Genomic DNA, 15,948 nt, shown 5'->3' on the forward strand with positions numbered 1-15,948 from the left:
AGTTTCGCTGACTGTTTGCCTGTTGTAGCTTCAGATCCTCACAAGTCCCAAGCTTTCCTCGCCAGTCTCCTGCGCTTGCCCCTGGTCCTTGCACTTGCCACAGCACTACTGCACTTAGGTTACGACCAGTGGTCGAAGTGAGCGGGAGCGGTGCTCCTCTACTTTTTTAAATTACCTTTTACAGCTCCTATACTTTTATTTTAAAAAGAAACCGTTCCGGAATGGTTTAGTTTTAAAATAAAAGTGTAGGAAGAAGTTGAAACTTGCACTTTCAGTGCACTGCACTAAACCTTCCTTTAAACAGCAGGTGCAAGTGTTTGTGTGTGTATTGTGTGTGGGAGGGGCGTGGTGATGGGGTTTGTGGGGAATGGGTGCAGGCCAGCAGGGAACATAGTTCCACTAATTCTTTTCGTACACTTTGACCACTGGTTACGACCCATGCAAGTGGTATCTCTCTGTACTTAATCCATGTTCTGACCGGACTGGGTGCACTTTTGGTCCCTGTTCTCCCCCCCCCGCACTTCCTGTTCTGTGCACCTGCATGATCTGAATGTACCATGCCTTGTAAGATCGTTTGTCTTGTCTTCCTTATGTCTCCCCTCCCATGCATGGTTGCACTTTGAAACACTTGTGTCTAAGCACATAATAATGAATCAGGGGGGGCGCAGGCAGTTGGGAGGGGCCCATTTTCCTCAAGGGCAAATCTATACATGTGAAGTACCAGACTGCATCACCCCATGCCTTTTAACCAAACTGCTTTCCAGATTTTTCCTTGCTTTTTTAGAAATACCAAAGAAGCCACAGTTATGGGAGAAGTCACCCCATTAGTGCCCTATGCTAACCCAGAACAAAACCCAACCAGGGAGAATGAGCCAGTGGAACGGGAGCCAGAGCTGCTGTGCGCCTACCATGAGTGCTAGGCAAGGAGTGGACAAACATATCCAGGAGAGAGGGAGCGGCCGAATGTGGAACGGAGGTTCTGTGTGGGTGCTACAGATGATGCACACCACATGCCAGCCTCAAGACGCATGGCATTGAGACTGGTGTTGCAGCCCTAAACCACCAGAGTCCTAAAGAAAAATACAACAAAGACTATACTTACCTTAAGGGGAACCAAGCTGCTGTCCCCTAACACAAACCTGGTTGCTATGCAGCGTAGGCCACCCTAATTGCAGTACGACAGCCCCGTACAGAGAAAAGGGCTGGGGCTTAACCCTCTCTTTAAAGATGTCTGTTATTCTAGTCCCTCCCAAGGCCGGGAAGACTGGGTCAGATGGCCAATTAAAGAAAGGGAGGGATGATGAATGAACCCTCAGAAAGTTGTGGGGTTGTTCGGGTGATGTCGGAAGAGTTGGCAGACCAAGAGAACAGGAGGAAAGATGTTGTGTGGATGTGATATATATACAGCATACTTAACAGGATTATTATAAATGTAGATGTGGTTTTTGAAGCAGGTGAGGTAGTGGTTAGTTAGTTAGTGCAAGTGGTGCTGCATTTTGTGCGAGTGTGTGAAAGGCTATCAAGTGTTATTTGGAGAAGGGTGGTGCTGTGCAGCAAAACAAGATGGCCGCTTGACCGTAATCGGAGGTGACTATTCCCCAGGGGGCCCACTAGCGCCTGTGGAGTCTACAAGGGCTGCTTGAAGGGATTAATGCGGGCGCAGGGTTGGCTGGTCCTGTATGCCAGGCAAGCAATATTATGGGGAATACCTTGTCTGCCGCCAACCCTAGATGCCTCACTATAGAGAAGTTGGAAGACAGGAGGTATATATGAAATGGGTGACGTGTACCCCCAGGGGAAGTTTATAACCTGGGACACTGTTAGCGATCTTGTAGGTGGAACTCCTCTGTAGCTGTTATACTATCATAGCATGAGGGCCGCGTTTAGGGCCTGCTTGCCCAATTGCCTGGATGAACCTCCTATTAACCAAGGTTTGGCCTACATTCATGAAACAATGCCAGGTGGCAGGAGTAAATGTGTATCTGTACTGTACACATTCATACAGGGAGAGTCCCAGATAGTGCCTCAATGGGAACGAGACCTGAATGTAGAATTCACGGAGAAACAATGTTCAAGCATTTGTCAGCTGACGAAGAACATTTCTTACAACTCTAAATGTTGACTTATCTAATTTAAAATTCTCAATGGACTGCACTACCCTCCATCTAAGATCCGGCTTTTTAACACAGACTGTTTGTGGGAGATGCCCCGGGTGTGTGTGGGATGTGGCTGATCTGTTGCATATGTTGTATGCATGCCCACGGCTTACTCAATATTGGGGGGGGAGATTTGCTGCACCCAGATGTGATTTGCAACTACAGTTGTCCCCTAAGGTGTGTATGCTTGGTTTCATTGGCAAATTACCTGAGCAGAGGAGTATTTTGGCGTGATTAGAAGAAGACCGAACCAAACAGCGTGTCTGCGACGCACTTCCCATTATCCCTTTTTAGTCTGCTAACCACTGGGATAGTGTCACGTCCGTCTAGGAAGTTGTTGAGGGAGGATAGAGCGAGAAGGCTACTGCCTTTAGGTGATCCCAACAAGCTGGACTAGGCCTTAGACAGAAGGGGCCATTCTTCTGTATATGCTAATCTAGGAAATGGGGTCACCTGGGCTAGAGAGGATTGGTGCTTTCTAAACAGGAGAGTGCATGCAGGAAGGCCCTAGGGCTCTGAGAAACCAGTAAATAACCCTTTAACAATCTCTGATACTCTGAGTATTCCTTGAGCCATCTGCGGCAACACACCACACTGGGACTGGGCACACTTGAGCTTCTAATGCTGGGGTCTTCACCCCAGCATTAGAAGCTCAAGTGTGCCCAGTCCATCATGAGCATGACCTGTACGGATAAAGGGACTTTCCTAATGGCCAGAAAGTGTATGTCCCTTCTCTGAAAGGAAGGTCTTTAGTGGTAATGAAACAGCTCAGGCTGTCCTTGAATGGTTGCCATCCAGGGCCATACGGTCCTTTGAGAGCTTTCTCTGAAATCTCTAACATCTGGACTTGATGATAAATCCGATTTGTGAAAGACTCTTGCATTGGGACACTAATCAGTGGTACCCTAGATACTGCTCTTACTCGGTGTAAGGCCAGCTGCCCCAGTATGCAGCCTGCCTGCCTCTGTAACTTTGTTTGCCTGTGCCCTTATACTTGCATGAAGCGTGATCTCCTTGTAAACTGCTTTCCCCATCCTCGTTCTGCTCTTGCATCGGGCAGCTTCCCGCTGGATTTCCCTGGAATGGACCTGCTCATTGGCCCCTTTGCTCGTACAATGGTTATAAGCACTCCACCACAGCGGCAATTGCTTTGCATTGATCAGGGAGCGCTAGATCGTTCCAAAAATGGTGCCATCTGTGCTCCCCAGCAATGTAACGTGGGCAGCTGTCAGCTGGAAACAACAAAACAAGGCCCCCAGCCTCCTTGGTCTATCTTTGCAGCGATCCCAAATAACAAAGCCAAGGCTTTCGATTGGGGTGTCCAATGGGCCGAGTGCCGCGATGAGGTAACAATGCTACAGCTGACAATTTGAAGGTCAATCCAGCAGTCTTTTCTAGAGTTATCTAATCCAAGCTTAGAGAGGCTACTTATCAATGAGAAAAGAGATCATTTAAAGGTCAGGCGCACTAGGTTTTAAGGGAACTCGTGTGCTCTTGCATCCTAGGAACTTTTCACCACACATGATGATAATTTTGCATTTATATAGCGCTACGAACCCTCAGGCCTCTGAGCGCTGCTTATTATTACACACGGTGTGTGTTGCTCATTTATCGGCCTCGGAAGGATGAGAGGCTGAGTTGGGCTCTACCGGGATTCGAACCTGCGTCGGCCGGCTCTGCACGGATGTCAAAGCGAGCGCTCTACTCGCTGTGCTATCTGACCGAGATGTGTCACCAGGGCTGCCTTTCGCCAATTACAAGTGAACCAAAGGAAGTAAAAACTGTCAAATGGATCCTACATGCACTCCAACAAAGGAAGCAGAAAAGTGTGACTTTTGACAGCTTGTGACACTCTGCAGCAAATGAGTGGGTGAGGAGGGGGGCTATGCCAAACCATGCCTACATAAATTGATAGCTGTACCCTTCGGTTCTGAGGTTTTCTCGGGGGGGGGGGGGGGAAGATTTATGAACTGGATACACCTGCATTTTATCTTGCAACCATTGACGTGTTATTGTAGCTCTTGGAACCAGCCATGTCTGTTCTAGGCGCTGGACAGATTTTGGCCCTACTTTCAGTGGTACCCCTAATGTTTGAGCACGCGCACTATGAGGAAACCATCAAGGGAGCTCCCTTGGTGTTGCTATGGGTGGTTTGTGGCTGAGGAAGGCACACTCCAAAGGAATATGAGTGCGTTTTGTGGGCCAGGGACAAGAATGATACCTGACTATTCAGTGGCGCCATTGCATGCCAGCATCACAAGATTTGCGTCCGTCTGACTGCCCTGGTAAAACTTTGTTCTGTTTTTTTGTTGCTCAGGTGCCTGTCCTGTGTGAGCAGTCAGTACTCGTGTCACTGGTGCAAGTATCGGCACATATGTACCAACAACGCTGCAGAGTGCTCTTTCCAGGAAGGACGAGTCAACACCACAGAGGTACAGTTGTCCTTTCTCTTTTTGCCGACATTGTGGACTCTGTCCTCAGATAACGAAATGGTCTGCTTGCATCCTTTCCTCTCGTACCCTTATCGCTTCGTTCCTGCGTTGTACGGTGTATTTCCATGTAGCACCCCTGTCAACTAAGCTCTTTAGCTTGCAGTTTAGCTGTTTGCAGAAACAGCGCCTCTGCATGCACTCGTTTGCTGAACCTCCAGCGCCTCTGTATCCTTTGCAGTAGCTCCTCTCTGCATCTCCTATCTGATACCCACCCTGCCTCCCTCTCCCCCAGTATCAGCAGGAGGTCAATTCTCATGTATGATTGATGCGGGGGGGGGGGTATAGCGCCCCCCCACCCCCTGTTCCCGGACAGGATCTACGCCACACGTCTACCCCGAAGTGATCCTGCTGAAGGTCTCAAGGCAGAGGCTACTTTTCTCTAAAACCTTTCTCAGACCCCTCCCCTTCTCTAGCCTATGCCTTCCTCTAGCCCTTCCTTACTTCTGCGGCTTACTCTTGCTGGATCTCCCACTCTCCTCGCCTATCCACCTCCTTTTGTCTCCCCCCCCCCCCCAGTCTTTCTGGGGACTGTGAGTACTTCTCCTGGTATGTCGTGTTTTAGCCAGGTTATGACTCAGGGCTGTATTTAGGCATGAGAGCTGCAGGCTTTTTCCTGGACCAAAACACCAGCCCTCTGGCGTCAGTCATCGAGTGTCTGCATTGAGTGAGTGCACTAGGGGGATGCCCCTCTTTCCTCCGCTTCTGCAAGTGTTTCAGGTGTGTCAGCGGACGGGCTCCTCTTGCTGAGTACCCCATTAGTTTCTGCCTGAATGGGGGGAGGGGGGGGGAGAGGCCGCTGACCGAGTTCTGGGAGCAGGCCCTGCCGATTTATCGCTCAGTCAGCTTGTTCATATAAAATGCAAGATTGCTTGTTGCGTCCCTACTTTCAGCTCAAGATTGGTGCTGGCAGTGGAAGCCCAAAGCTCGAACCACCAGCCCCGCCAGCCGCAAGGCACGACTTATGAGTTATCAGTCTAGCTGTGAGGGTCATCACCGATTTGCAAGCTCCATAACGTCCACGCTAAATGGCTTACTTGAGTCGGTAGCACTAATCCCAGATGACCAATTTAGTGCATTCATTGTTTTTTTCAGCTTTTCCGAAAAACTGGAGCGGGTGTTGGTAGGGCTTGATGCTGGGCCCACTTGCGAGCCTGTCTTACTATCTCCTACTCTTCAGCTGTCTAGAGGAGCTGTGAAAAAGCCAGAACACGTCAGCTTCATGGCGTCTCAACCCTGCAAAAATGGTGTGAACTTGTGCAAATTATACGATCTGCTTATCAAGCCACTTATGTGCTTTATAAAACTACAGAATCAGCATTCTGTTCTGCCTGGAGCTGTTTAGGGGTGTTTAACACAGCCTGTTCCAAACTTTGGACAGGCAGTGTTCGCTGCCATGATAGGTTATATTAAAAAGCTTGTATGATGTGCCCATCACCACCGTAGTGAACTTACGACACCCACACTTGTCTGGATAGCGGCATATTGTGCCCCCGCCCAGTATGAGCAAGGTTGTAGTGTGTGGAGGAAAGCTGGAGTAGTGGGCTAGAAAGGAGCAGGCAAACCAATGCAAAGGTACAAGGGAGTTGAATGGGGGAGGGGGGTGTCATGAAGATTAACAAATGTCCAGAAATAGTGCCCCTCACTTTACAGATCATACTCTTTCTGACACTTTAGGGACCCACAACCAAGCAAGCAGTAGACAGTCCGTTTCCATGAGCGACAATCCGGCATGCGGCTAGTGTGCCTAGACGGTGTGCAGCAGCTTACCCGCAGGACTATGCATCGACAGCCTGGCTTACTGCCCTCTGGGAAGTGCCAGTGTACTGTGCTCCCTAATTGCACCAGGCTCTTCAGCTGGCGCTTGAGGTCCCATTCAGCAGGAGATGCTAGACCTTCTGACTAGAATAACACGGGATTGTAAGTAGAGGGCATAGGAAACCAGGTGCCGTGGAGCATGCTGATAGAAATGGTGTGGTATTTAGGCATACTGCCCAGCCTTACTCCCCTCACCATTCCTCCTCCGTGGTTGTGTATCACTCCGGGCCGCATCTACATGTAACCATGGGCATCATGAAACCATTAGGCCGACTCCAATTTTTCCCCTTGGAGCTCCATGGCCTTTTCAACCAGATCGCGGACTCTTAGCCCAGGTGCCCCAAACACCCTTCAGGAGACCAACTTTAATTCTCATAGAAGCTGTTAGATCCTAGCTTCCTGATTTGGTGTCGTGGCCAGGTCTTTCAGTGAGCCTGGGCAAAGCCCCGGGCGGTATTTGTAAAATTCTGAGACGGGGCGCTGCCAGGGCTTCCTTCCAGGGTGCCCTGGAAGCCCCAACCAAGGAGGCCACTAGAAGGTGAGCCTTTTTTTCTAAAGCCTAAAGCTCTCACTCATGCGCAAGAGCTTGAGGCATTATAGACAAAAACACCTTTGCTTCCAACAGCCTTGCTTTTCATCCTTAATGGTGATGCTGGCCCCGACCAGGCATCCCTTTAAGTAGGAGTTGCAGCAGTCACCCCAGGGGGATCGCTGCATCTCATAGTTAAAGGGCTGAGGGATGCCTGTCTGGGTCGGCTCCACTATTTAAAAGAATACAATAAAATGGGTGGCACCAACCCCATATAGGTGTCCTGTCGTTGGCTATGAGATGCAGGGGGCGCTGCAAAGAGGATGCCCTTTGGTGTTCGGTGGCTACTCGTTAGACCACGCCACACCAAGAGTCCCCCCTCGATATTGCATGCCACTTAAAGCACTGGCCCCAGCAGATACATTGTCTGTGTCCAGATGATGCAGGCGATTTGTGTTGGCGAGCAGAGCAGAACTGCTCCGAGTGCCGACCTTGAAAGTCTTTAAAAAGTAGGGAAGGCAACACTAAATCTTTTTTCTCGCCAAGACACATAGCCACTGTTAATGTTAAAGGTAATGTGCTAATATCTATCGATTCAAGTGGATCGAGAAAGACACCTTCCTTTCTGGGATGTGTTTGTTTATTTATAAAGCGCTCCAAACCTTGAGGTACCTGGGCGCATTGCAAGCATATTCAGTTTCTTAGTTACATTACATATAAAACAGGTTACATTCAAACAAGAAGGCTACATAATAAAACATGGAATATATATATGAGAGTTATTTACAAAGAAATAACAAGGTAAGGCATGGTGCTGTTTTCGTGATCCCAGGTTTAGGCTGCTAGAATTGTGGTAAGCGGCTGTGGTACTCTTAGTTGCAATGATGCAAGTTCTTTGCTTCGCGCGTTTACCATCCGCCATTTACAGCACAATACGTACACTGGCATAACCCGTAAGACATTTTCAGACGATGGTATCTTGCAAGCACACATTCATTTTCTTGAAGGCACCTTTTCTTGCCTCCATCAGGACTTGGTGGCTCTGTGGAACGCCCCACAGTTCGTTACCAATTGTATTGAGCAAATGTCATCTCAACCGTCAGCCATTTTCTACAGCCACACAATCTTGGGTGAGCGACCGTCCAGTTACCTGGGTGAGATCACCACGTTCTCATGCAGCCCAGCCATGATTGGAGCCACGCTTCCTGCCACTTGACGACGTCATTATGTGTATGGAGCTATGCTTCCTGTGGGTGTCAGATACTAGTTAGCGAGGCAGTCCTCCTAGGATAGGAGGCCTTTCTTTTTATGGCTGTGTAAAGCTCGTGTGTATAACGCCTTCTCGGGGTCTGCGAGGAGTTTTGCAGTAGTGTTCGATCTGGGTTGCAGGGCCTATGAGATCACCACGTGCTCAGGCGAACGTAATAGGAGGGGGCACGATTCCTGCGCCTGCGCCGAATCACTGCTCATGAGAGGAAACAGGGCCCGGCACGAGAACTGCTTCAAGGCTGAGGTCAAAGGTCCTAACAGGCACAGAGCAATGAAAGACCTCTAGTGGGGCCTGGAAGCTATCCAGAACTTCTTCCATCGATCCTCTCCGACTCTCAAAAGGGGGAAGGGAGGCTGACAACTGCTAGGAAATGAAGCTTTGCAGGGCTGGAGGAAATTGCACCTACTCGCCAAGTTTAGATCATTGGAGAATCCCCTGCCCAGTCCTCATCCCCCCCTCATTCGCCGCCACCCACCTCCAAGCCATAAGCACTGCACTGGCACAGGGCTGGGCTGAACATACCCGCAGGCATGGCCATCTACATGCTCGATTAGCAGTCTGATCCATGTGGAGAAGACAGGCATTTGTTATTATTTGTGTTGACACAGATTTTTCAGGGGCAGGCAGGCAGTCTGCATGCACTCTGCCCGGCACCAGAGTGAACGATTTCTAAACCACAGGCAGACCTCGTACTGTACCGAGTTTGGTAACCATTGTTCACGATCTCCAACTTCGACAACCATAGTAGACCTTTGCTACTGAGGCCACCTACCTGGTATTGCTGCCTGGGAGTTCGTAACCGGTCCCTTTAGCAAAGCAAAACCAGTTGGTTTTGCCCATACTTGTTTCAGATAGTGTGACTTATCGAAAGTGGACACTTCCCCCTTCTTGCCTACTGCAAAATTATCTGCCAGTGTCGAGGTATTCTGTACTATAGCCACAACTAGGTGAGTTAGGAGAACATTTTTACTCAAAGCACAGCTGGACCGAGCAAATGAAGAAAAAAACCTCTCCCTTGGCCAAACATCCAGTATATGTCTAGCACAGGGAAAGCTGAACACATTTTTTGAAAAAAAAAACACATCTCAACCTAGGCAGAGGAAAATAAACCACAGAGAATAATTCTTCAAAACTCTAACAAAGTATGAAAGCCAGTTGGCTTGGCCATTAAAAGTACCCTACCACAATAAGAAAACATGTCCAAACTGGTTCCAATGTAGGCCAGTCTAGACTCGTAAGAATACTTATCACAATTTCATCATAGATGCTCAGTTAATAAAAAGGCATGCTAAAGTAAGAAATAGCTAAGCTTCTACACCAAAATGCCAGTCTAGCAATGTCCCGCCACTTATGTTTGCTTTAACAAAGATGCCTAGTAATAAAAGTCATGCCACATTAAGAAATGGCTAAATTGGCTCACCAAAATGCCAGTCTAGCCACACAATAACACACATGAAGTTGACTTCCCTAATAATACCAGTAAAACATGCCATGTCACTTAAGAATGTCAACAGTGTTCTATTGATCCCCAGCATTACTCACCCACTCACCTACCAGTCACTCACCCATGCATCTTCTCTCACATTCACTCAAACTGTATTCTCCACACAGGCACCCACCCACCCAGACCATTCACACTCACAAATGCAATCACATTGATACCCATTCACCCATCAGTCACTCACCCATACACCTTCTCTCAAATTTACTAACACTGGCACCCACCAACTCAGAACATTCACACACACTATCCCATTCACACTCATTCACCCACTAGTCACTCACACACCTTGTCTCACATCCACTCACACTGCATTTTCCACACAGGTTACCCACCCATAACATTAACACACAGTGTCACAGCCCCACTCATTCACCCACCACTCACTCACCCATAATCCTTCTCTCACATCAGCCGACACTGAATTCTTCCCACAGGCACACATCCACCCACAAGTCACTGGTCCATACCACATACATACATACATGCATGCATACATACTTACATACATCTGACACACACTTCACACATGCAAAATACACATATTAGACATACAAAGAACATTTTAAAAGCTTTCTTACCTGTTTCCTGGAGAAACACCAGTTCGCTGTATCTCTCCATGCCTCTGGCTCTTCCATGCTGCTCACAGACGGGAAAACCAGGAAGCTGGGAGAGCTTCCTGGTTCCTGTATGTGATGCTGTCCGAGGGAGCCGGAGGAGAAGCGGCAAGAGGTGAAAGTGACATGTGACTGTTATGTATAATTATATGGTCATTGGTGTCTGTTACAAAACTGTACTTGTTTTAGTAAACTGCTTTCAATAAACATGTTATGATCAAAACTCCATATATGGGCATAAACATTCTAACAACTCTGATAAACATGTAGTGGCTGTGTTACACTTACACATTATGTATATAAACATGTTGTGTTCTGATGCTTTTTCTAATATCCATCTTGCTGTTGTTGCCACCACTTTAAACAGTTCATAGCAAACATGTTTGTAGTCTCACAGGAGACATGGAATCTTTGTAATGCTCCACAGCTGTGCATGTGTGTGTGCAAAGCCCATGATGCCAGATACTCATCTGCAGCAGGAGGGCCTCTTTCTGGAACAGAATTAAACTACTTAGAAGAAACTTACCTTAGACTCCTGGTAGTCCAGTGACACGTGCTATAGCATTCCACAAAATCTGCTCTAATCCATGCCATGGAGACGTGGCATATGTCACATTCGGCTCTGACCGCTACAGAGCCGCAGACCGAGCACGTCCTTCCCATGCTACGAGCCCTGGCCCAGCCTTCACCCTTATGAGTGAGGACTGGGCCACTTACCCTCCTCCAGACCTGGTGTTGTGGGGCCCCCACTATGCGAGTGGTATGGGAATGTGGCATGGGAGTGAAAACGCCCATTAACGCATGTGAATATGGGTTCGGCAAGTAGGGGTAGATGTATAGTGGGGACTCCAGCCATTAACTAGAGAAGGGGTAATTTAGTGGAATGGCTGCATTAGACTAGGTGTGTGGGAATAGAATTCAAGTGTTTGGAGTCGGCCGGAGCAGGCAAAGAAGGGGGGGGGGGGGGGATCCAGGAGCAGGATTCTGTGATGGGTGACCAGAGAGGGGAATCCTGGATTGTGTAGAAACGGCCTAAAGACTTGGATTCACTGCATCAATTGAGTAAGATTGAACCCTTTAAGCCGCTGCCTTGGTATCTGCGTACCAGCCCATCAATTCCACCCAACTGTCTACCTTGGTAATAATTTGTTTTGGCCGCAAACGTACCTAGGAGACAACATATGGCATGGTGTCATGGAAAGTGAACATATTACACCAGGCCTGTAAAGGATCTACGGCTTTAACGTTCTTGAATGAGCACATTGTAGACAAAGTAGAGCGGTGGATGGAATCCTCATGGTGCCGAGATATAAAACAAGTGGGTTAAGAGCCCACTTTTAAACAATGAAGGCAGTAACCATCATTATTACTCAGTCATGCAGCTTTCTACCCAAGACTCCTCCCTCCCCGACCCTCGGCTATCTCTACCATGGTCGACCGACTTCAGATGTCACAAAAACTGCCAGCCGGTGACATGGACACTACTTGTAGCATAAACGGACTGTTTAGATTGTTTCCACATCTACCCTGCTGCATTCAGCATGCCACAAGAACATGTATTTGACTTTTTCAAAGGAATACAACTTTTATTTTGCTTCTCGGCTGCTTGCCTCTCAATTATGCCTGGTCTCCATCAGTTTCAGGGGATTCTCACTGCTGTTTAAGGTTGTGCCAGGCCTCTCCCAATGTATTCAGGTAAAGGTCATTCATTTTGGGCTATATCCCCACTTGCATTTGTGGATCTAAATCTCATCCAGCACTTCATCCTTCCAACCTTCCATTTCATACAGGGTTTTCTCTACACAGATGAGGTAGTGAGAAGGAAAAAGAGGTTTGGAGGTTAACCGCTCTTGGGCATGGGACAGGTGTCGTATGTTAAACCTCCTTTAGTGTTATTGGACAACACAGGAATGTTAACCCATTAACTTGGAGGATGATTCTAGTATGGCTTGCGTTCTCAGGAACACTTGGGCATAGAATCACCACAGTCAGAAATAACTCCATCCAAGAAGCTGGACAAGCAACCTCTGGTTTATTTATGTATTTAAACTTTTGTAGAGCGCGATAAACCCTTGGGCATCAAGGCGCTGGTCACAGAGAATAAGCCCGTGCAACATGTAATTAACACAAAACAACATATAGGTTAAAGTCCAAAGTTAGCAGCGGGAGTGTTTTACTGCATGAATTCTTAATATGTACTGTCCAGTGAGAATAGCCAGGTTTTGAGTTTTTTCCGTAAGACCCAGTATGAGGGTTCAGATGTTAGTGAGAGTGGGGGTGGGGAGGGCTTTCCAATTCTTGGCAGCAATCACCGGGTAGCTGAGACCCCCTGATCTTCTGATCTTTGATGTATGTATCTGGGAGTAGTGAGGCGATTCAGGTATGTAGATGGGGTGGGTCTGGAGGATTGAGTTTGGTTGAACTTGGCCAAAAGGTATTTTGTGGTGTGGGAGGTGCACTTGTGGGTAATGACTAGGGATTTGAACAGAATGCGATCACGGACAGACAATCAGTGTGTATTTCTTCTGATTGAGGAAATGTGATCTTTCTTAGGGATGTTGAAGGCTGCTCTCGGGCATTATTTTTAATGATTTGCAACTTGTTGATGTTGCAGGGCGCTGGTGCGAGCGAATAGGGCGTTGCAGTAGTCAAGCCTGGAACCTAATAGTGCTCTCGCAATGGGGTTACAGCTGCCAGGGCAGAGGAAAGGTCTGCAGGCGTTGTTTAACTTGGCCGTATAAGCTGCTGAAGAGGCAATAACGTTTACTTGTTTGGTTAAGGATAGGTTGGAGTCCAGATACACTCCAGGGGTTTTGACTTCCTGGGAGACTGGAATGGAAATGTCATCGATGATGAACGATTTGCAGGCAGTGTCAAGTATGTTTAGCTGGACTCCAGAGCCGACCAGGAGCAATTCAGTCACCTTCATCATTGAGACAAAGTGAGTGATAAGAAATTCCAGGCCTGGATGGTGTGGAAGACTGCATCAAGAGTGTTATTAGTTTCTTGGGTGTAGTCGCCTGAGATGGGTAGAAGTATCTCTGCGTCGTCTGTATAGTTCATGTAGGAGATACCTTGGGAGTCCAGAAGGCAGAAGAGTGGCTTTGTAAATGCATTGTTGTAGAGGGTGGGGGATACACAAGAACCTTGTGGGACACCACATGTGACTGCGGCTGGCTGGGCAGATGCTGAGGGTGAGAAAACGCTCATGGTTTATCACTATTTCATTTGGAATTTGATTTGGTCCTGGGAGAACCAGTCACATAACTTCACCAGAGATTTTTTAAGCTCATGGTCAAATAATAACTGGATAGTCAGATTCTACAGGATGTTGAGGCAAGGAATAAGGTATTTTGCAGTAAATTATCTGTTTAATGTAATGAGAATGCGCTGTCCTGGGCTTAGCAGAATAGAATTTGTTTTGCTCTACTTTGATGTGGGTGTCTATTTTATGCTATTAACTTTATTGCTTATCACTTAAATTTATCTCCCTTCTACATTTTCCAATCCCCATTTGCCAACACCCCTCACACTCACCAATTCCCCACCACAACGTACACTCCCAAACATCTCACTTTCCCTGTCATGTGCTTATTTCCTGTCTCAATGCCAAGTCGCAACTTGCTCCCAACTCAACCCTCAGACTCCATTTCTTCCTGCAGCCCCCCATTTCTTCATTCTTTCTCAGTTTAGATTTGCCCCCTCTGTCTCCATTTCCCACAATTTCTCACTCTTTCCGCATCTCGCCTCTGTTGCCCCAGGCTCCTGCCCTCTCCTTCCCATCCTCTCTCCCAGTCTGCTGCTGTTTTCCCTCAGTCTCTCCCTCCATTTCGTCCCCAGTTCCCCATCTCTGCCTAGGCTCCCCTCTCTCTCTCTCTCCACAATATTATGCTTAAGCACTCTCTCCTGGTTCAGCCCCCAACCCCCAGATTTTTTTATTTTCCACTCATTTTCACATGACTATCTTTTTTTTTTTTTAAAAGGCTCATTTTGTGTTTAATTAAATTAAATAAACAAAACATTTTCATGGGTTTTATTTAAAACCGTCCCTTTTTCTCTTTGTGTTTAAAAAATGCCAGTTTTGCGTTGTTTTTTGTTACGCTCGTGAAATGTTACAAGCTGGGGGTTCTGAACTATTGAGAGCCAGGCTGTCAACATACACTGTATTTGCATCAGTCCTGCCCCTCCTCCGCTTAAGTTCTTGTCCTATATTGACTTAGCACACAGTCTGTTCTGGACGGCTACTCTTGGCCCCTAGACTTGGCAGTCCCGGAAATAGTATTTCGGAGTTGCCCAAAGGGAATGTACAGGCAAGCCTGGGCCAAAGTCATAACAATACAAGGTCTGACTTCAAAACACCTGGCCTCCATCACATGCCCACATTTCTGTATAAATTATATTTTGCCATTTTAAAATTGCCTCGTTGAGACAGTCCTTTTATCGGCAAACACATTTAGTTACTAGTTTCTCCACAGTTCTTGAATGGAAGTCCACTGAAGCTGGACTTGTATGTATGCAAACCAACAGTAAGCATATACAAACACCCTGCTTCTTTACAGTATTTGTTTTTTTTCTCCCTTCATGCTCACTCTCCAATCCAGGCCCTCTAAACTTTACCATAGTTTACTATAAGGAAGGCATGGTATCAACAGTAAAACGGGCATAAGTGACCACAGTTCAAGGGTGTTTATTGAACTTTAGAAAGAGTTGGAAAAATGTCTAATCCTAAATCTATAGATGGGAGCAAGATACAAACATCAAATAACGAAATCCTAGTGGTGTCTTGTCAAAATAAAAGGGCCTATACTAATAAACCTATTGCCATTCCTTACCTCTAAATACAAATAGTGTGGGAAAAAGTGTTACAAAAAAGTAAGAAGTGTTCACAAAGTGATATGTCAGGATTTTCAGGCCCTTGGCTTCCCTTCCCCACGTTTCCAGCATGGGACAAGGCAGTACACTCAAGCTAAGCACAGTCTCTGGCTTCTCTAGCATGAATATACAGTTCAATAATTTGCATTAGGGCCTTCCGTGCCCGTGCCTTTCAAAGTCTCTTCTTTAACAGAGCCTGATGCGACAAACCAACTATAAGTTATTTTCCTCTTACGCTTTCACAAGTACTCAATGTCTCAGTTGATTCACTATTGACCTCAGATCCCCCTCTGCCAGGCTCAGATCCACTTTAACACAATGTTCGTAGGACTTCTACTTATCCAATTTCTTGGGTGTTTCACTGTTCACCCCGGATCCCCCTGAGCTGGGCTCAGATCCTCTTCAACACACTATTCGATAAGTCTCCCTCTGCCGGACTCGGACCAATTAACTTAACTTTACGTTATTAACATTGAAGACGTTCAAATGTGCATAGGGTTTTACTTAACCCTTTGCAGGACCACTTGGATTTCGCAATTTCTTTTTCACTCTTTCTCTTTTAACACCTTTTAGTTGGATACCTCACAGAGACTTTCGAATTAGCACACACGTGGTGCCGGACCACTCTAAGGTATCGTATCTTGGCTTCAAAGTTCAATCACTCATGTGGTGTTCAATTTTGCTCGCGTCGATTAC

At 47.1% G+C, this 15,948-nt stretch overlaps 1 protein-coding gene across 2 annotated transcripts in view; it reads left to right on the top strand.

Annotated features, from left to right (window-relative positions):
* Positions 1-15,948, top strand: part of PLXNA3 (plexin A3) — a 677,771-nt gene that overhangs the window by 444,144 nt on the left and 217,679 nt on the right. For both annotated transcript variants that reach the window (XM_069645473.1, XM_069645474.1), the window contains exon 9: positions 4,474-4,588. In XM_069645473.1, coding sequence (XP_069501574.1) covers positions 4,474-4,588 — 115 coding nt within the window. The remainder of the gene's footprint in view (positions 1-4,473; positions 4,589-15,948) is intronic.

This window comes from Ambystoma mexicanum, chromosome 2p (genome assembly GCF_040938575.1).
Source record: "Ambystoma mexicanum isolate Mex_15411 chromosome 2p, UKY_AmexF1_1, whole genome shotgun sequence".
Lineage (NCBI taxonomy): Eukaryota > Metazoa > Chordata > Amphibia > Caudata > Ambystomatidae > Ambystoma > Ambystoma mexicanum.